Here is a 20,670-nt window from a genome sequence, read left to right on the forward strand (position 1 = left end):
GGCACTGGGTCGGTGTCAGCTGTCCTCTGTGGGTTCACAGCTCGTGTAGAAGGTATTTGTCCGTGCTGGAAAGGGATCATACAAATACCCTCCCGGGTTCTCCGTGGCAAAGCAGATCTGTGTGTAGGGCCTTTCATTTCTGGAGTTCTGAAACAGCAATGCACAGCTGGAGTGAGAGCCACAGAGATGTTTCCCATGTGAGGAAAGTCTGTAGGGATGAAGGAGCTACTGCTTGCTTTTGTCCTCCTTCCCTGTGCTCCAGGAGCAGCCTGCTGACTGACCAGCAGCTACCCTGCAGTCTGCTTCTTTCCACTCTTCCTGTGCGTTGTCCCCATTTCCTGATGTTTATCTCCAGAGTGGGGTGAGAGGGTCTCTTTAGGTGCAAGGTAGGGGGAATTTCAGGAAGTAAAGGAGGCTAAAGAAAATTCATCATTAAGTTCTTTGGGGCTTCATTAAGCCATATCTGAGATTTGGAATGTGGTTTCCAGTGTTACTCAAACACTTTTGTGTTGTTGCACCTAAGTGTACTTTTGCCTCTGTTTTCTTCATATAATCATACACTTGTTTATTCATTTTTCTCTTGGCTCTCTGAGTGGACAAATGTTGTATAAAAAAACTGGTGTGAAATGCCAAGAAAAACTATTTCTCAAGAAATAGCGTGATTTTTAATGTCAGTTCCTGGCAGGCTATCCCATGTGGAATTATTATGGTATCTTAGCACCACAATTGATATGTTTAATAATTTTCATTGTGTGTTTGGGTCCTTTTGACGGCTGATGATTAAAGCAAGATTATAAGGTAGAAAGCATTTGCTTTTGAACACATGAAAAACACAACCTTCCCTTTCCAGATGCATTTATTTTAACTCTGTTTAGCATTCACTAAATCTGTGGTTATTTCTTCTTTCTTTTGAAATGCACTTATTGTTCTATTTCAAGAATGAATCATATTCCATTGCTACCCCAAAAAATAAGATAACAAAAAATGGTAAAAATTGTTGCCTGTAATCTATTATTACAGGCAATCCAACCTGCCAAAACACAACTGCCATTTAATAAGGGTTTTTTTTTTTTTTTGAAAGAAGCCCTGTGAATGCTCCATGCAAACTGAAATTGCCCACAAATTCTGTATTAAAAAAACAATGCTTCCTTTTAAGCAGCCGTAGTTTGTTGTGAGTGACAGAAAATCCAATGGCATCTCTCTCCTTTTCTTTATCAATCCTTGAAGTCTCCATGGACATTTAGATCACTCTAATGTGAGACCTGGATAATATGATATTTGTATTAGACATTGTCAAAGGCAGTGTTCAAAGGGTAGGATATTAGGGATGTATTTCAGGAGGAGGAGAATCCTGGTACTACTTAAAAAGTATTTCAGCAGAGGAATAATATTTTTTTTTTTTTTTTTTTTTTTACTCTTGTGAATGCCACTGTTTCTGTTTTACGACAGAACAAAAATTTAGGGACAAAGGAAATATGAGACTTGTATCCTTTACAGCAGTGTGTAAAGTTCCCTCACTGGAAACACATGTGGAGAAAATTAAAAGGAGCCACCATCCTATTCAATGCTCAATCCAATGACCAAATATCTTACACATTTATGATTGAAGCAGGGTGATTACAGTCGTTAACAAGTAATTGCAGGGTGTTTTGATATTGTTAAAAAACAAAGTGTGAAGGATCAGAAGTCTTCTTCTTTGAAGACCACAGTAATCTATTTGATTATGCGGATTTTTCATTTGGGGTGGTCGTTCTTAAAACATTGTAAGTAGTGGGAAGTCAAGGAGACCCAAAGCCTTTAACTGCTCTGTCTCCTGGCTCCAGCTCTGAAGAACATTAAGGAAAGACAAGGGCTTTCGTCTGAAAACATGGCTCCACAACCAAATGAAGCAGCCTTTAAAAGAGTTTTCCATAAAATTCCTTTTGATTCATCCATTTAAGTTACAGTAAGCATAACACAGCCTGGGCAGGAAACGACAGAGAAACCAGAGCTGAGTTCCCTCTGAATTTCTGCTGCTGAGCTCTACTTTGGAGGCAAATAATTTCATATTTTTGTCTGAACTTTTTATCTGGACACACAGATGAAGGTGTGTATGCCCACACCTTGAAAGATAGAGCAACTCTATATAAGTTACTTAGCTGAAAAAAAAAAGTTCCCTAAAACCTACTCCAAATGTGTGCAGTCCTGACACATTGATACATTATTGTATGGATTTTGTACCTGTTTAATTCCCTTAAAGGAAATTAATGCTGAATGCTAACATAATCATTGACACATATTTTCTCTCCTAAAAGCACACAAAGGAAGTGGGAAGGCCACAAACTCCTTTGAAAGAAACAACCTTGGAGCCCTGGACTCAGCCACAGGTAGGCTGGAACAACTTTTCTGGTAACTTGTTTTCTGTAATGGTGGTTTCTGTAAGTATTCATGGAAATAACCTGCAAAGAAATGCTGCAGCTGTGGTTCTTCTATTTATGTCCAAATGATTTGTTCGGGTTTTTGGCTGCCCAGACTATTGGTGGTGCCCCTTCAGTTGAAGTCTGAGCTTCTTTTTAAGGGAGAAATGCTGGCATTATCTTGCCTTCAGCTTGTACTTCATATGGGCTTAAAAACTTTGCAAAACTCAACAGAACAGAACTACTTTGGTGGTTTTATTGGTGTGTCAATAAACTGGGAGCAACAATAAACTGGTGTAGAAATGAAGTGGTGGAAGTTTGTTGTTTTGAGAGGAAGGTTTGAGAGATCAACCTTTTGCTTCATGAGGACTTAACCGGTTAAGAATGAAGCAATAACTAATCTTGCAAGAAGGGATAAAGAAATGTGGATATTAGTATGAAATCTTTCTTAACACAGAGCGGGTTTGAATGTTTTGGCCTTTGTAGTTACTTGAGCAAATTGTTTATTATAAATGTTTTATGTGCAGGAGTTCAGAGGCATTTTTGCTGTTTATTCCCTGTGTATTAGGGTAGTGTACTGCACATGGAATATGTGGCTTCAGAGGTGATGTGAGGGAACAAAAGAAGCAGGCAAATATGAAATCCGAGAAGTTGGGTTTGTTCTAGAAGCCTCTTTACTCCTGAAGCTTGTGGCAAATAAGCATAGGAATTTAGAAGTAGAAACGAAAAAACCTCACACCTCTGTTCCTGCTAGCTCTGCTCATGCCTGAGTGCAATTTCTTTATAAGGTGCAATGTGCAGGCTTCCATGGGCCAATCTATAGAGCTGATTAAAATATACAAGCTCTCAACTGATAAATTCCTCCCTGCAGTCACAGATATGTGGTGTTTATATTTGTCCATGCAGAGAGGAGATGGCTATCTGCAAATCTGCAAGCCTGGTGTTGCAGGGAAGTCCCCCAGCTGCTGCTCTCCAAAGCACAGGATTTTCCCTCTTTCCCAGATAAGAGGCTCCCAGGTGCAGTGTGCGTGTCCTGTCTCCAGCCCCTGCATGGCCAAACCTCCCAAATCCTCCATCCAGGCAGCTGCTAATCACCATAGTTAAGCCTCATCGATCTGTGTCCACAATCAATGATGTTTATGTGCAGTCCTGCAGGGGCTTGTTGTGGTCCTCAGTCAACAGCAGACATTAACTCTTCATGTGCAGGAACAAACTGAAGGGAAGTGTCTGGTTCCAGCAGTTCCTGTACAGCTGATGGAGCATGGAGGGAGGGCTGATGGGCTCCTCCTGTTTCCTCACCTACAGTGTGAGCAGGAGCTTGGAGCTGGGGCCGGGTTTTGGGTTTTTGGCATAGGAGAGAGAATTTTGGCTTCCGAGTTGAGAGAGGAATTGTTGAAGCAGTTTGATCCTGTGACTGTCATTTAGTGGGGCACTGGTGCATGAACAACATGGGTGACAGAGGTGAATTTTGCAGGCACTTTTCCTTGGTGGTTTGTGTGACTGTTGCCAGCAGTCCTGTCAAAGAAATATTCTGTTGCACTGTCCCAGTGCTGACGGGAACCATCGTTCTTGCTGAGCATTCAGACCATCACCGTGGTGTTTGATTGCTTCTGAAGGCTGCATTTGCCACAGCTTTACTTAATAACCACAAAGATTCAAATTCATAAAATATTTTTGTCATTCCTATTTATTTTCAATTTTTACAAAGTCTGGTTTTGCAAACAAATACATACAAAGAAGCTACTACTAATATGTTTTTTTTATTTCTTGGAGAAGAGAAATGTAATCAACAAAATCAAAAACTGCTGGAACCATTATTGTAGCAGAAAATTAAATTAGTTGTTAATTCTTTCATCGATGTAATTCTGGCCACTGCAAATCCCTCCTTAGGTATTTTGTATAAAGTGAGTAAAAATTCATGGCATGGATAAAAGCTTTGTCTGTTTTATGAGTAACAGGCAAATGATCCAAATGGTGCTCATAAAGCAAATGGTTCCCAGCTCTAAAAGGAGGAGAAATGTATTTAAAAGCTGCTGGAATGAGCCACGAGTAAAGCCAATTCCTCTGTACAAAAAGGTGTTATCTCCCTGAGAGTTTTTTGAATCCCGCACACAAGGGAGAGGCTCACTGCTTCTGTCTACTTAATAATAACAATAAAAAATCATTGTGTGTGCTTGGGCTGCTCAGAGCTGCTCAGTGCTGAGAGCTGCTGTGGGATGTGCTCTGTCAGCAGAGAGGGAGTGAAACAGCTGAGAGCACGGCTGCTGTGCAGGGCCAAGCGGGCAGTGGAGCAGAAAGAACCACATCTGGCCCCGATATCAGGAGGGGAGAAGCTGGTACCCATTAGCAGCAGGGCAATTTCACACAGAGGTTACAGTCTGGGGAAACAAGGAATGGAGCTCTGTGTGCCCAGGGAGGGAGGCATTTGTGCTGCCATGGCTCTCACTTGCCTTCTTTGCTCAAGGTTTGATCTTGGAAGCAGCCAGGTCACAATTAGATAAAAAAAGAAGAGCTGTAGCACTTTGTCAGGCTCATTTCTTCTTCTGTGTGGTGGTGTTTTTGTTCTTGATTTTACAGTTTTAGTTTTTAGGGGTTTTTGGCTGTTGTTTAATAAGTTCACAGAGCAGTGTGGCATTGACATTGTGGAAATTCTTTTTTCATGGCCGTGCCTTTTAACTTGTAGTTTTCTGCATCTTTTCCTGTTAACTCAGAATGGAAACTGATGTTACTGCCTGGAAAATAAAGTATGAGAGACTCGTTCCAATAAATTTGGGACAAGACCTTTGCAGATAAGGAACATGTGTGGGAGTAGTTGCCCAAATAGACTTGTCATTGGTTTACAAGCTTTATTTAAATGCTAAATACCATGTATTCCTGTGGTTATGTTTTTTGCTGCTTTGCCTGATTAAACATTTAGCTGATAAACCCTGTCAAGGCTGCTCAGAGCTACTGCGGTTAAGATTATGTATTTATAGTCTGTATATTTACAGTCCATTATAAACAGGACAATTTAAAATCAAAGTCATCTGTGATTGTTTAAATTTTTGATGTTGCTGATGCTGAATTTTGTGTGGCAGTGGCACGAAATAATATTGACTGCCATGATTCTGAATCAGAAACAAATTGTTTCTCCCAGACTCTGGTGAGGAGGGGGTTGTTTTCTTCTCCCAGGTAACAACTGACTGATGAGAGGAAATGGCCTAAAGGTTTGCCAAGGTTTAGATGAGATGACAGGAAATACTTCTTCACTGAAAACACTGGGATTAGGCTGCGCAGGGAGATGGTGGAATCACCATGTCTGGAGGTGTTTGAAAGGTGTGTGGATGTGGCACCTGGGGACACGGTTCAGTGGTGACCACAGCAGTGCCGGGTCAATGGTTGGGCACAATGATCTTAGAGGGCTTCTCCCACCTTAAAAACTCTGATTCTATCATTGCTGGGAAGATGAATCTAGAAAGAGACAATAGGGATTTACCACAATAAGAAAAGGATTAAGTTTAAACTGCGGTAGTGGCAAATTTGCCAGCATGACAGGTACAACAAAACTCCCACTCTGCAGTTGCAGAATATTTCTGATTTGATTTTTCTTTCGGTGACTCCTACATTCCTGTCTATTATGTGTCTCCCTGAAACACTTCATACAAGTGGTTCCTAGAGGTGTTCAACAGGATAAAATGTGAGAAGGTGGTGTTAGTGCTGTAGCTTTTTATTTGTTTATTAATTGTAAGAACTCCAAGTGCTTTTAGTCACTGAAGATAATGGCTAAAAAGCCAGGATACAGCTGCATTAATCTTCCTGGCCCAAATGTAGCATAATTACTTTAATGAACACATTAATTTATCCCCTCTCCTCATGCTCTTCCTCCTTCACAGTTCATGCTGTCAGTGGAAACTGAGACAATGATTACCTTCTCCTCAAAGTTCTCCAGGAGGGTTGAGTGTCTGAGGATGATGATTTGCACACTCATGTGTGTTACAATAAGCCATATCTCACACCAACAGGGCTTTATTACCAGCTGGTGTAAAGGTGGGGCATTCCACAGCACTGAGCATCACAACCAGGAACAGTAAGATACAGACAAAATGCAACCATTTGTCTCTCAAAAGCAGAAGAGGATTCTTCCAAATCTGAAGTTTTATTTTCTCTTTATTTGTGTGCAGAGCACAGTCCATTTTGGGTTTTTTCAAGCAAAATTACTTTTTCTGGAAAGGCAAAACCACTCAGACTCAAATCTAATTACAAATGATAGAGCGTAGGGTTTTTTTTTTTTTTGCTCAATTTTAAAGAATCACTTTATAATCTTGGAACAGTGGATAACAACATCACTAATCCAATATTTTAGCAGTAAATACGTTTGATGATGGGAATTGCTACACTAATCTTATATCCCTCCACAGTATAGTTAAGAAATCCACAGGGGGTTTTACTAATCAGTTTTTGTAAAGTAAATCAAGTCATGTAATTCTCGTTCCCTCCAAATGCCCGGCAATGCAGGCAGAGCCATATGCAGCACTTTTTGTTCTTTTCATGGTTTCAAACCCTAATCTGCAGCCAGGCTTTCCCCTGAGTATTTCTGGAGAGAAAAGTCTCCAAGCACCCTCTAACAGAGATGTCTTATTAGGGGAGTTGGCAATTCACCTTGTTCCCCTCACCCACCGTGCTGGGAAGGGTTGGAGTGAGTCCACCTCCTGCTCACAGGCAAAAAGCTGCCAATAATAAATATAAGCAAATAAATATAATCCAACCACATTTGCTACTCTGCTTCTGATACATATGCTTGAAGGTACTTATTTAGGCACTCATTTCATTGACAAGTGAGATATATTGCAATATGGCTCGTGGTTTGATCTTGGCTTTAAAAACACTCAAGATTAAAATAGGTTGTTTTTTGGTGTTTTTTTTTTTTATTATAAAAAAAGTGTTTTAAATTAGGAATAAATATTAGCAACTGTGATTAACTATTTAAAGAGAAGCAATTAATAAGAATTCTGTGTGTATTTTGTTCCTACAGTTCATGGGTATTGAATTATTTTTCATGGAGTCCTGGTGTGCTCTGTTTTCTTAGGTCACAGCTTGAGCCTTTAGGGCTCAAAAGCAAAGTCAGAATGAAAACAAAGCTTTATTCCTGGTTTGGTGTCTTCAACACAAACTAGCCACCTAAACAGATTTTTACAGTTTATTCACACCCAGGTTATATTCAGTATTTAGGGTCTTTGTGCTCAAAATATTCCCATTTTATTTGGTGCCTTAGTAAATTCAAACATTCCTTGAATATATTTCTTATTTAATGGAACTTCAATTGTAATCCTGAGTGCTAACACAAAAGACTGGGTAAATTAAAAAAAAAAACAAAAAAAAAACCCAACAACTACAACAACAAAAAAAAAACCAACCAAACAAAAAAAACCCCAGTACTAAAAGACCATATCAGAGTAGAAGGTGTGAGGATTCTAAATGCAATTAGAATCATCTGAATAAATATCTGAACTGTTTTGAGCACTCCAGTCTTAAAACCTGCTACTTTATCTCTTCAAAGGGAGGCCTCACAAGCTTGAAGCCAACTGAAAGCAGACGGTTGGTTTGGCCTGATCTGAGTATCTGCAGCTATGAAACAACATTTTATTAAGAAACTTAAGAGAAAAAAACCCACACTTAATTATTCCTGATCTCCTGAACAAATAATGTATCCAGAAATCAGGGTACAGGGCTGGAAGGTAACTCAGTGGAAAGGGGTACTAACAATTTCTTGCCTATTGATAGTTTTCCCTGATTGCCATTAATATGGAGTAGAACACCACCAACTCGCCACATATAAACCAGTATATCAGCCTGTAGTAGGCCACTGGGAGTATTCAACTGTAAAATAAAAAAAGTAATTACAAGATGTTTGCAAATAAAATCTTACTTCTAATTGAATCAAGACTTTGCAGTGGAGTAGGGTTGCTGAGATTACCTGGCCGACTGGAAGAACTCTATTTTTATTAATCTAGTAGGATTTCAGACAGACTTGAAAAAAAATATTGTATATTTTTGTAAAGATCCGGTTTTGCCATAGTGCATGGACACTGGAGGTTAGTCGCTGATGTAGCTGAAAAGTCACTCAGAGAAAATAAGGACAAAAAGAAGCAGGCTCTCAGAGCTGTGAGCACTGAATTTGCTATTGATTTCAGCAGGGGAGACGATTACAAAAGCAGAAAAGAATTCCCATTTCATTTAAGTTTATCTGTCTGTTTTGCAGACCGGCCCGTGATTCTATGATAAAAACCCACTCAATTTGAGCCAATATAGAGTTCTCTCACGAGTTAATTAACAGCAGCCAGGCCTCCCCAGACAGTCCCCGTGGAGTGCTGGGTCCAGCAGCAGCCGGCGCTCCAGGGGCCGCATCTCCGGCGACAGGAGCTCGGTGTGCTCATCTCTGTCAGACTGCTCCGTGTGCTCCCACAGCCCAGACGTCAAAACTGCTCAATGGAAAATTAGCCCACAGCAAAGGCTTCAGGTCCTCACTACCTTGAAATATTTAAATGGTTTCTAAGTCATTCCCCTTGTAGAATGTCTTTTTCTTTTTTGTGCTCGGTGACAGCAGTGTTGTCTGCCTAATTCCTTTGGCTCACACTGTTAAATCTTTTCTTTCCTCTTGCTTCTGACATGTCAGTGTTGCTGTTACAGACTCGAACAGCAGTGTAAAGAGGAAAGAATTGGTAGGAGGAGCAGGGAGCTCAGGTGTAGAGCATCCCTTGGACACTCAGCCCAGTGTGCATGAAAACAGGTAACCCCAGAAAGCTCCTGTCAGTGTGCATCAGGCTGGGGCTGCAGGAGGGAGCTGTGCTGCTCAGAGCAGGCCAGGGGATTTATCCTCCTTTTCCTCACACTGAGTTGGAGGAGATGGGCATTCAGCAGTGAAACATCCAATGACATTGTTTAAAAAGGGCAGGTAGACAGCTGCTCCTTCATCCTGGGAGATGCACGGAGTTCTGTCAGTGTCTGAGTAAATCACACGGGCCTGCTTTCAGAAAATGTAGATAAGATCTGTGAGGTGCTCAGTTATCCATGGGGATGCTTGGAATGACTTTCCTCCCCACAGCATTTCTCTGCCATCACCCCCTTTTGGCGAGGGAGCAGAGACATCCTCGTTATTTAGGAGAAAGCTCCGAGTATCAAAATCATTGTTGCATTGGACTGTAACTTCCTTGCTCTGAGCTGTGCTCAACGTGCATAAATCTTGAAATGGAAAACATAAATGAGCTGTGATTCATTGAGGTGTCCATTTTCCAGTGTCCACTTGGCTGTCACTGGCAGTTAGCTGCAAAGGGAGGCAGGGGCCGTGCTCAGGAGCAGATCCACCCTCTTCACTGCCCCACCAGTGTAGGGATTTATGCATCTGGGAGTGAGAGGAACAGCCCGAAAAGCCTTTGCAAAGCATGAACATAAAATCTCTCTGGTGTTGTGTTTTAAATCTTAAAAATGGTATTGGCTCCTGTGTGGACCTTTGCATGGAGAGTGTTTCAGAGAAAGCTTCTGGAAGCTTTGGGCTTTCAACTCTCAGTTGGTCTCCTGAGGTTTTCTTTCCCGCACTGTTTTTAGGAAACTTGTAACCATCTTTTATTGGTGGTGGTGTTTTTGTTTGGTTGATTGCTTTTTTTTTTTTTTTTTAGTGTAAACTTTTCCAGTGTTTAGTAAGAACATTATGTCTTAATTCCTGGTGAATTAGCAACACAGTTTTTTTTTTTTCTTTCTGGATAGCAAACACAGCCATAAAGTCTTGTCTGCAGGAGTAGGCACTCAGTTCATTGTGTGAGGTCTTCACCTGCAGAGGTTCTCCACAGCTGTGATTCTGTAACACTGAATATTTTACTATTGGTCACAAAGGATGAAGGCCAAAACCCAGTGCTGGGGGACAAATTATTCACCAATGCCATCCAGTGCACACCCAAACTCTCTCATACATCTTCGGTGCCGAAAAGAGATTTTGACTGAGTTTAGTTAACTGAACTGTGGGATTTCACCAGTCCATTAAGTTATATGATTATTGTTCTTTGTCTGTAGTGGAGATGGTGGCTCTGGGTTGCCAGCTCGCTCGCCCTCTCAGGCAGCTCCTCATCTGCGAAATCAGTTGTTTTTCTTGAAGGATATTTTATAGTCTGATTAGCTTTTTGGCTGAAAATTGTTGCATATAAAGCAGATATGCTCCAACTCAGTGCCCCAGTGCCTATATGGTAATGGGTATTATGGACTCATTCAATCCCAAATGAGATTAACACCCCTGCCCTCTCCATCTGCCTTTGAGAAAGAATCCAATAAATAACGAGGCATATGAGGGGAGATTATCAGAGTGCACATTTGCAGTGTTTTTGTTTCTGCAAGGAGACAGGAACCCTCTCAGAGGGTACAGTGGCTGCTGTGCCACTCAGGGTATCTGTGTCGAGTCCTTATAGCCCAGGGCAGCACTGCCCTGTAAAATGGACATTTCTCACTCCTCAGGCCGTGCCTCATGAGTTCACTGGGCAATAAAGCTGTACGGGGCTTCTTGCTAAGATTTTATTGGTTTTCTTACCTAAAAGGGATTTCAAAATGGAGAAGTAGTGAAAAATAAAAAGTGCTGTGGAAACTTTGCCTATTCTGACAGCTTTTGATTCAAATTGAGATGCTGAGCTGGGAATGTCAAGAGTCCAGCCTGGCCACAAGGCTCCCCTGCCTGTGTCCCCTGGTCTGCATCCAAGTGTCTGTGCAATGTGTGGGGACACAGACATGCCCTCTTGTAACTAATTCAACAAATGAGATCTTCCTCCAGATCTCTTTTTATTTTCCTTTGTGTTGTCCCATTTCAACTTCCTGTTGTCCCCTATTTCTGCAAAGCAGGAGCCATAACTGATTTTCAGGCCACAGGAGTTGAAGCTGTTTCTGTCCCTCTGACTGAGCTTGTCTCTGTCACTGTCCAACAGCACAAGTTTGTGTCACATTTGGAGACAAATTACAGGGAGTCTCAAAAAAATGATGGCCTGGACTCAATTGCCACTGAAATGGCGTGTCCAGCCTGCATTCTGCCTGCTTGGAACTGAAGGACACAGATGAACAGCAGAATCTGTGTGCTAACTCAAAATGTGCTTAAAATAGGTTTTTATGATACACTATTTGTCTTTTCTTAGAAAATGAAATATTTTCGTTTGGCAGCTAACTCTGCCTTGAAGATGGAAGGGAGTTTATATCATTCTTTCTATGGATGAACTTATTGATTTGGAAGGCTCCTACAGCATTCTTCCATGCTGCTAGGAATTCAAACTGGGTTTTGCTGGAATTTTGAAAACTGGTTCTAATTGAGTTGTTTATTAAGTTGAATTAGTGAAAACACCATTAGGAAAGAGTGCCAGGCTCCAGAGAGTAGATGTTGGTGCTGCAGATCAACACCTGCAGTTTGGAAAGTGATCACCAAGACTTTCCATTTTGGCTTAGTTTTGCAATGCCTTTGTGCTTTCCCAAATACCGCAGTTAATTCTTGTGCATTGTGCTGTTTTTCTAACTCTAACAGATACTAGAAGTTTCCCAGACTCAGAAAAGAATTAATGTTGCAAACACTCTGACAGCAGTTGGTGTTCGTAGGAGAATTCATCATCCCTGAAAAGATGCATATTCCACTGCTTTGTTTGTAAATCCATACATTTCCACAGTACTTTGTAATGCCCTGAATTTCACTATATATCTGCAGTACAGCTGGTGTAAACTATGAACTGAGGCAGAAATTGCACTTTGTTTTATTTGTCATGCCCTCTCTTTGTGCTGCTGTTCTCCCTCAGGATTTTATTCTAAATTCCTCTTCACTCTTCAGCAAAGATTCACATTAAATACTCAAGTTTCCACCATTTGGGGAAACTTCCTCTGCCAGGGTGCCCACAGTCAGTTATTGCCATGGACAAGATTAGTTCTAGGTGCTTGCGGTTTTTTACAGTTAAAGGTTTTCGGGGCACTGTCGTCCTAATCTGAAGTACTATTACCAAATTAATTAATTATAAGTTACCGAAGTATTTGCAATATGGGGACATTTCTAATCCTGGGTTGTTTATCTGATAATATTTCATACTTACATTTTTACACTCTGAATTCCTAAAGTTATTTCCCTGTAAGAAAACCTGATCTTTGCAGTGTTCCTCTGTCATGTACATGTTAAAATTTTCTCCTTCCAGGTTTGATTTTTGGATATTAAGGATCATTTTGCAGAATTAGTTAGGTTGGAGAAATCTCTGTGCTCACCAAGTCCAAGATCCACGGTGGATTCTTACACTTTATATGTGCTGATTTGATTTCCCTGTTGAGCAGCCTGCCCAGGAAATGGTGGGACGAGGCACTCGGGTCTCAGTGAGAACAAGGCTCTTGGTTCTTTTGAATTCTAATTGTTTTTTTCTTTATCTGCTTCCGTATCTCTGCCCAGCACACAGATTTTCATCTATTTAGGTTAAAACAAGGACGCTTTATGATCTTTTTCATTCTTTCTATTTCAGGATTTACAAGTGTTGTGATTTGGAAACATCTGAACTTTTTTTTTTTTTTTTTTAATTGTAAAGAGAAGCAGTGAGAGAGGGAGAGTTTGCTGGATTTCTTTTTTCAGAACACAGCTAAAATGCTCAGCTTCTGGGCTTGGCAGTTTTACAGCAACTTGATAAAATAAAAATAATCGTGCCATCGCTATTTTATCTTCCTCCTTTCAGATGTGCTTCCTTCAGAATTGCTTCTTTCTTTCATATTTGTGGCACTGTGCTCAGCAGCGTGGCAGGCTGTTCACAAGCTCTGCCAAGCTGAGGATTTGAGAGAAAGTAAACAACTCGGTTGGAAACATGGATAGCAAGGGTTGTGTAGACTCTAAGCAGCAGAGATATGCTGCTGTATTAGACAAGAGTTCACTTAATGGAAAAATGCTGCTTTCCCCTTCGAAGGAATGAATCTCTCTTGCTGGCCATTGTAATGCCCAACACTGTGCAGGCAACTTCTCTATCGAGTTTTTTACAGCACTCATCCTGATTGAGGGGAAAAAAAATTTTCAGTTAGAAGATTAAAAAAAAAAATCTTCAGCTAGACGATAAAACAGTATTTATTGGGAATAAAGCCACCTGCTAGAACCACCTAGAGAGAGCTGAAAGAAGGAGCTGGGAAATTTCCTAGGGATCTGCAAGATGGACAGTAATTGAAGGAGACTTTTCCTTTATGTAGAATAGCTTTTCCTCACATATTCCTCAAATATTAGTTTACTTGCAAGTGATATTTATTCTGTCAGCTAGAAGTCCATTAGTGATGCTTTTGCTCTAGCAGATTTTAGTTTTTGCAAACAGGCCTGATTTAACTCAGCTGGTTCTCAAGGAATTAGTGTATCACTCCTACCCTCCCCAAACAGCAGTGAGATGAAAGACAGTACTTAATTATCTTCCTAGAGAGGAGGTGGGGCTTAACTATTAAGAAACATCTTAAAAACATTGTCTAGTGCAGTTTTCCTGAGGGATAAAGATTGCTGTTGGAGGATTTCCCTCCTCCTGCCTCCTCTGCGCTGTTCCTGTGCAGGCTCTAACTCCCTATTTCATGTCTCCGCAATCTGAGATGAAGCTCAGAATACACCCCAGAATTATTTTTTTTTTTTTTAATTATTATTTTTATTATTTTTAAGTTAGTCCCTAGCTTTGTGAGGGACATCTGGGGCATCTGTGCTAGTTTAAGGGATTGCAGGTAACTCATGCTGTATATTTTGCTGAATTAATTCATCCCTCTGGGAGGCATACTTCAGGTCTTCAGGGATAAGTTTTCACTGAACGACCTTAACAGATGTTGCTGCCATTTTTTCCAGTGATATCTCTTTTCTTTAGAAACCTCGGGATGTCCCTGACACTGTACATTTAATGTAGTGCTTTTCACTTGCACTCAGATATCAGAATTATTGGGCAGCATGATTTAAATAGGTGCCTGTTATACTTTCCAGCTTTCTGGACAGGAGAATTTTTATTCCATTTATATAATGTCTTGAGAGATGATATTTTTTTAAAATGAGATGAGGCAGGTACATCTTCAATGTGTTTTAATAACTACCAAAACACTTATACAGGTTCTTCCTCAATGATCTTCCTTCTCCAAATAAACCAAACTCCCTCGGAAGGGAAGGGTGGCGGTCAGGACGGTCAGGAGAGAGGTGCAGAATGAAGGGGAAGTACAGAACAGCGTTTTTGTGATATTGTAGCAGAAACAGGGCAAACCTGTGCTGGTACGTGGGGATGTACAAAACAAAGAATGCAGCAGAAGACCAAACAAACAGGGCTGCAGAAAATAAATGCTTCTGAATTAGTCTGTTTAGCCATGATAGATGCCTTGTCAACCTGCTGCACCTAAAAGCTAAATACATGAGTTGGAGAGGAAAAAAAAGCCAATTGAAGAAAATCAATCATTGGGGTGTAGACTATTAAATGTTGACAACTGGTAAAGGCTGGTTATTCTGCTCTGAAACTTTGGGGGATAGCAAAGCACCTTTGAGTAAGCATAGACTCTTTAAATCAAAAATGAAAGTTTGTTGTTTTTCTTCATGGCATGATATGTCAGGGGCCAGTATTCTCGGAGACCGCTACACAGTGTGAAATTACTGGTTTACTCAGTTCTTTATATTTCTGACCTTGACATCTGGATCATTATAGTCGATGCCCCTGCCAGACCTGCAGAGTTCAGAAAGGGTGGAGGTTTTGTAACAATAAAAGGCTGAATTTTTTTTTAGTTAAATAACAAGCAGTAATGTTAATGCTAAGTGGAAGTCAGGTAACTGATTAATTTCTTTCTTTTATTCAAAGGCCACACAGCTTTTCTATTTGTTTTTCTTCTACAGCCAAAGGATTTGCCACACAATTGCACAAAAATGCAAACTGAAGTCCTAAGGAGACAATGTATCAGACTCCTTGGAATTGCTTTCTTAAAATAACAAAGCTTCCATTGATTTCTATTTCCCCAATATCTTTCAGACTGTAAGGTTTAAATTGTTTAGATTTATCTAGAAAAGAGGGAGAACGCAGGAGTGTGTTAACAGCATGGAGACCCAGGGCTTCAGTTGCCTGTTTCCTTGTGCATTGATCTGACTGGGTTATTTGGTGGGTCTGCCACTTCCCAAGGGCTGAGGACTGATGATCAGCATTTGATGGATGAATGAAAAGGAGCTGGTTACCAAATTTACCTGTGACAGCCTGCTGTCCTCTTGTCATTGCCTAGGAAATGCATTTCTTACACCAGTCTGTGTTAGAATAAACCAAGTGGTGCTGGGTGATGAGCAGTAGTCATCACTTAAAGGCTTCACTCACTAGATCTAGCTGGGAGAAACAGAAAAAACAAAGAGCAAAAGCCTGATGTGTCTAACCTTGATGGTTGGTGAGTTTTTCAAAATGATTTAATCTCCCTTGTAATTTGTGTCCTCTGCTGTTTTTCCTCTGAGATGCAGTGTTGGGGGTATCATGACACATCTGAGACTTTGACACATGCTCTTGTGGCAGGACTGTGCTGAACAAAAGAGCAGCTCTGCGATCCTGGAGGGAAACTGCTCTGGGTCCTTTCTAAGGCTGCTCTGATCTTTGGGTCACCTTCTACAAGGCAAGGGCAGGTGGGTGTAAAACGTACTTGCTTAAATCATTACTTTAGTATTCTTCTGAAAGTTCCTCTGGCAGGGTGTTTACCTCAGAGTTAGCCACAGTTTCCTGGCACAAAGAAGAAATTGCCTCTGAATAAAAGCCCGCTGGAAATGATCAATCTTCCAGAGCAGCAGTGAGCTACTGGAACAGAGAGCAAAAAGTTATATTGCGTTATGTGGCCTATTACTGACTCCTAGTCAAGGCTGCAGGGGAGTCAAGGCTTTCTCTGTGGAGTGGAAGGAACAAAATATAAAACTGCCAGTTAAGCCCAGAGAAAATTACTTTTATGGTGTGTTTCCTACAGGTAACATCCCATGGCCGTGGCAGATTTTATGGGGAAATTAGGGCCAGATGGAGAAATGGCACTGCTGTTGTGCATGGGGTGGTTGTCCCTGGAAACAAAAACACAAAATACTCTGTGGTGACCTTACCTGCTGCAATGGAACATGAGGCAGAAGGAACTTTTCAGATGGTAGTTGTGGGTGTAAGGTCTTCCCAATTTAATTGTAGTTGCTGGTGAAGTTAGCAAGGAGGTGCAGGAATGCACCTTTTGCCTCTGTTACCTGCCAGAGCCCATTTATTGAAGAGCTGGCCAGTAAAGCTGTAGTTTAAAAGGCGACCTCAAAGCACCAAGTGGGACAAAGGCCAGCTGGGAGGTGGCCCAAGAGAGCACCCACGGCAGGAGGGGTGTGCTGGGTATCCAGATATCCTTCCCTGAAAAGTCGGTGTGTGTCACCCACCAGTATTTGCAATCCCTGTGTGTTGAATGGAACTTTAAAATTACTTTAAAACAAAGAATTTCTAAGCTTGTAATTGGATTTTGTATTTGTTTGTTTTTCTTCTGTTAGTTGCCTCCTTGATGAAATTTTGTTTTCTTATACTAATTGTTCAGGAGAACCAGATTAGATTTTCTTCTTATAATGACTTTGGAGATGCAAAGGAGCAAGGAGACTCAAAATGTTTCAGGAAGGCAAAGACAACTGGAACTGCAGAAATTCCTTAAATTTGCCCAGAATTTTTAGTCTACATTCTTTAAATTCAGGGAACTGGAAAAGTTTAAGGTCTTGTTTTACTGGTAAAATCTTTACTTTAAAATAGATCCTTGATGTCATGCATGAGATAAATCATAGCAGGGGTTGTTTTGACACTCTGGAGTGTTGTTATATTATGCACTGGTTTCCCAAGAGATCTTAAAATTTAACAAGCAGAGGCCAGTGTGAGTAATGAAATGAGGCAGCAGTGCAGCCATTTCAATTACACTTTTATTACACAGCCATTCTTCCTACAGTGCTTTGGACTTTTTGCAATGCTTACCAGAGGATGAAGTGCTTCATGTGAAGGAAGGGGAGCTCTGATTTTCTGACTAAGTGGGCAGTGTGATTTCAACTTGCTTTGACAGCAGGGCTGGGGCTGCAGCAGTTTGGAGAGAAGGGATGCTCTCCTTAACTTGACTGCCTGAGATCCTGCTCAGAAAATTGTAATATTTGGTAATTATTAATATTGTTGGGAACAGAGGTTTAGGTTTGTCTGGTTTTGAAGATGATGTTTCAAGTCTATGGTTAACACTGATTACTTTTTTTTTTCTCCTCCCCAGTAGGCCACTACAACAGCTTTAATATTAATCATGTCCGTTACCTTTCTTCACTGCTTATCTCATAGTTATCTGCTTGTACTCTGAATTATTCCTGAATATTTATTTCTAATATAGGCTATCATCTAAAAAGGGTATTAAAATTTTTGAAGAGTTCTAATGTAACTTGTACTTTAGATTATGAACATAAGTTCTCTTTTCATGCACAGACAGCAACAAGCATCTTGTATGTAGAAAGACATAGTTAAACATCTGAAAGTTTAAACCATCCTTCTCATTTATTCCATTTGAGGGAGCAATTGAAAGTCATCATAGGGGATTATATAAAAATGACTTTTCTGTTTAGGACTGCAATAACAGCACCAGGCACAGGAACTCCTCTTGGGCTACACAGGACATTAAACAGCTTTTGTTCCTGGAGTCAATTTATCTCGTGGCCTCTACTTGCTTTAGGTGCACCTAAGGTGGTATTTCACGTGCCCCTTGAACCCTCAGCGTGGTCACTGCTAAACGAGTGGCCAGTGCAGGTGGCACCAAGGATTTGCTGGGCTCCTTTCAGACAGTGCAGGGATCACTCCTGCTCCCCTCCCCGTGTCCCGGGCAGCCTGGGGCTGATTGGGGTTATTAAATTCCCATCAGAACACACTAACTCTCATTCTAATGCTGAGTTATTACAAATCTCCCTCCACGTCTAGGCTAATTGTTAATTTAGACCACTTGTGTCTTTCTGAGATTAGCGAGAAGGGAATCTATTTTTCCTCCTTTTACCAGCAGCCCTGTTCAACCCTTTCACTGAATGGAAAACGATTACAGGTCTCAACTGACAAGCTACAATTTTCTCAATTCCTGAAATGTCATTTATAATAACAGCAATGACTAGCACAGCACACCTACAGTATCTGTGTTGTGAGGGAACTCTGATTAGAATTTCAGCTGGTACCAAGGGGGGAGCTTTTTTTGCAGAGGGAGGCAGTTGGGCTGCTGTTCATGTCCACAGCTACTCTGGCTAGCAACAAGAATTCACATTTCTTCTTAAAAAAAAAAAAAAAAAAAAAAAGAAATAGAAGTTTGGCAGTATAAATGCAAACTGCCTCCACTGATGGAATATTATTAAATTCTTCTGATTAGAAACGGATGTGCAGCATTGCCCCTTACAGAAAGTATTGCCAGAAAGTGATGCAGTGAGAGCGTATGTGGGAAACGGGGAAAATTCAATTTTAGAAAATGCAAAGGAAAAATTATTTTTCTTCCTCTATTTGCTATTTCTGCTCTGAGGGGGAAAAAAAAGTGAAAAAGGCCGACAGATCTTGTGTTTGAGAAAAGAGCTGTATTTCTTTACCCGTCTTAGGCAGGTTTTTTGTTCTCTTCTTTTTAACTAGCACATGTTAACAAAGCTCCTAAGTGTTCTGGAACGTGCATGGAGCTCACAGTGCAGGTGGAATGGTTCTGGTATAGGTGTAGCACTCTAAAACTCGGGAGGTTTATGAGCTGCATGGCTGGGTACCAGGCTCTAAAGGTCCTTCAGGTGTGTTGAGACCTCAGCAAAGCTCCCACCATGGTTGTGTCATGACATTGCTTTTATTGCATCTTCACACCCCAAACCCCAGCACCTGCTGGAAGAGCCCTGCAAGGCTGAGGGTTGGCTCAGGAGTGGCTGCTTGTGTTCAGTTCTTTGTCTGTAGCTGCACAGACCTTAGTAAGTGTTGGGCACTCTTATTTTCCCTTATAATATCTGTGATCTGGAATTGGTTACTTATTATGCACCTCTTTTTTTACTTTGCTTCTGAGCTTAGAAAGGAGCATTTTGTAGGACAAAATAAAGTGAATATCTTGATGCGAAGAATTTCAATCAAAATTGCTTCTCAGCCATTTAGCCAGCCAGCCTGTTCAATTTGGGATGGATGACACACTTCTCTGCCTCCTTTTACTTTTCTTAATCAGTCTCATAAAATACACCACTGCAGCATAAAGAATGTTCCATCTGACAATATGCATACGTATTTTCCAGGAATAAATTAGGACATTTCCCAATGCTCCAGCACATCACTGTTTAATATAGGCCAATAGATCAAAGGCAACCACTGTAGTTTCCCTCCTGGGGCTGTTAAAGCCAGTATAAATGTGACCCTTTCTAATTTGTGCTGTATTATTTAGAAAGCTGGAGTTAATCTATCCAAGAAGTTATTGAATTTGGGCTTCTTTCTAAGTTCATCTTTCTATGGTCTGTTAAAATATGTCTCTGGTTATCAAGTTAATTTTTTGTTACCACCTGTACCTCCCACCCTGTGTTACATTGGAACTATGAACCAGCAGCCACCAGTCACAGACCCAAGCAGGAACTTCACATTCCGTGTGTTGAGCCCTCCAATGGTTCAGGCAGCTCTTACTTTCCTAAGGAATCCAGAGAGGAGCATAGGAAGGATCAATTTTTTACATATGGGATTAATCTCTGCAAAGCAATTTCCTTGTTCTGATGAGTAAACTCTATTTTAGTGATTATATCTCTGGGATTTCCCTCACAGTACAACACAAGCGAGGTTGTTGTGTGTGAGTAAGAGAAACAAGGAATGCTGTGCATGCCTGGTAAAGTTTGATGGAAGTAGATGCCCCACTCTGAGAGATTCTGGTGTAAGGTATTCACCAAAACATTAAACACAAATGGTAAGTATGAAAATTTGGGATTTTCCCTAGAAAGTAATTAAGATGTTGCATTGACTAAATATTAGCACAGTCAAAGTCATGTCACCACTGAATTATCAGAATCTTAATATGCCTTTAAAATCTTTCCTGGCATTTAGGTGAGACTGTACTAATTTATTGAGAAATTATTATTACACGTGAATTGGGGGAAGAGAAGAACAGGGGATTTTATTCTGTTATGGAACTTAAAATCAAAAAATCCAAACCAAAACAACAAATTCTCCTTTGCTTTTAGCAGTACTCCAGGTAGAGAAAGTCAGAGCCTTCCTAGTATCCAGTTTATAGTTCTTAGATTAAGAAATGATGGTAAGGTGCCTTTTTTTTTTTTTTTTTTTTTTTTTTTTTTTTTTTT

At 40.6% G+C, this 20,670-nt stretch overlaps 1 protein-coding gene across 4 annotated transcripts in view; it reads left to right on the forward strand.

Annotated features, from left to right (window-relative positions):
* Nucleotides 1-20,670, forward strand: part of PCDH11X (protocadherin 11 X-linked) — a 438,369-nt gene that overhangs the window by 197,906 nt on the left and 219,793 nt on the right. For all 4 annotated transcript variants that reach the window (XM_042029283.1, XM_042029282.1, XM_042029284.1 and 1 more), the window contains one exon: nt 2,295-2,366. In XM_042029283.1, coding sequence (XP_041885217.1) covers nt 2,295-2,366 — 72 coding nt within the window. The remainder of the gene's footprint in view (nt 1-2,294; nt 2,367-20,670) is intronic.

This window comes from Corvus kubaryi, unplaced genomic scaffold (assembly GCF_017639235.1).
Source record: "Corvus kubaryi isolate FWS band 111438036 unplaced genomic scaffold, C.kubaryi_AGA036_p1.0 37322, whole genome shotgun sequence".
In the NCBI taxonomy this organism is placed as follows: domain Eukaryota; kingdom Metazoa; phylum Chordata; class Aves; order Passeriformes; family Corvidae; genus Corvus; species Corvus kubaryi.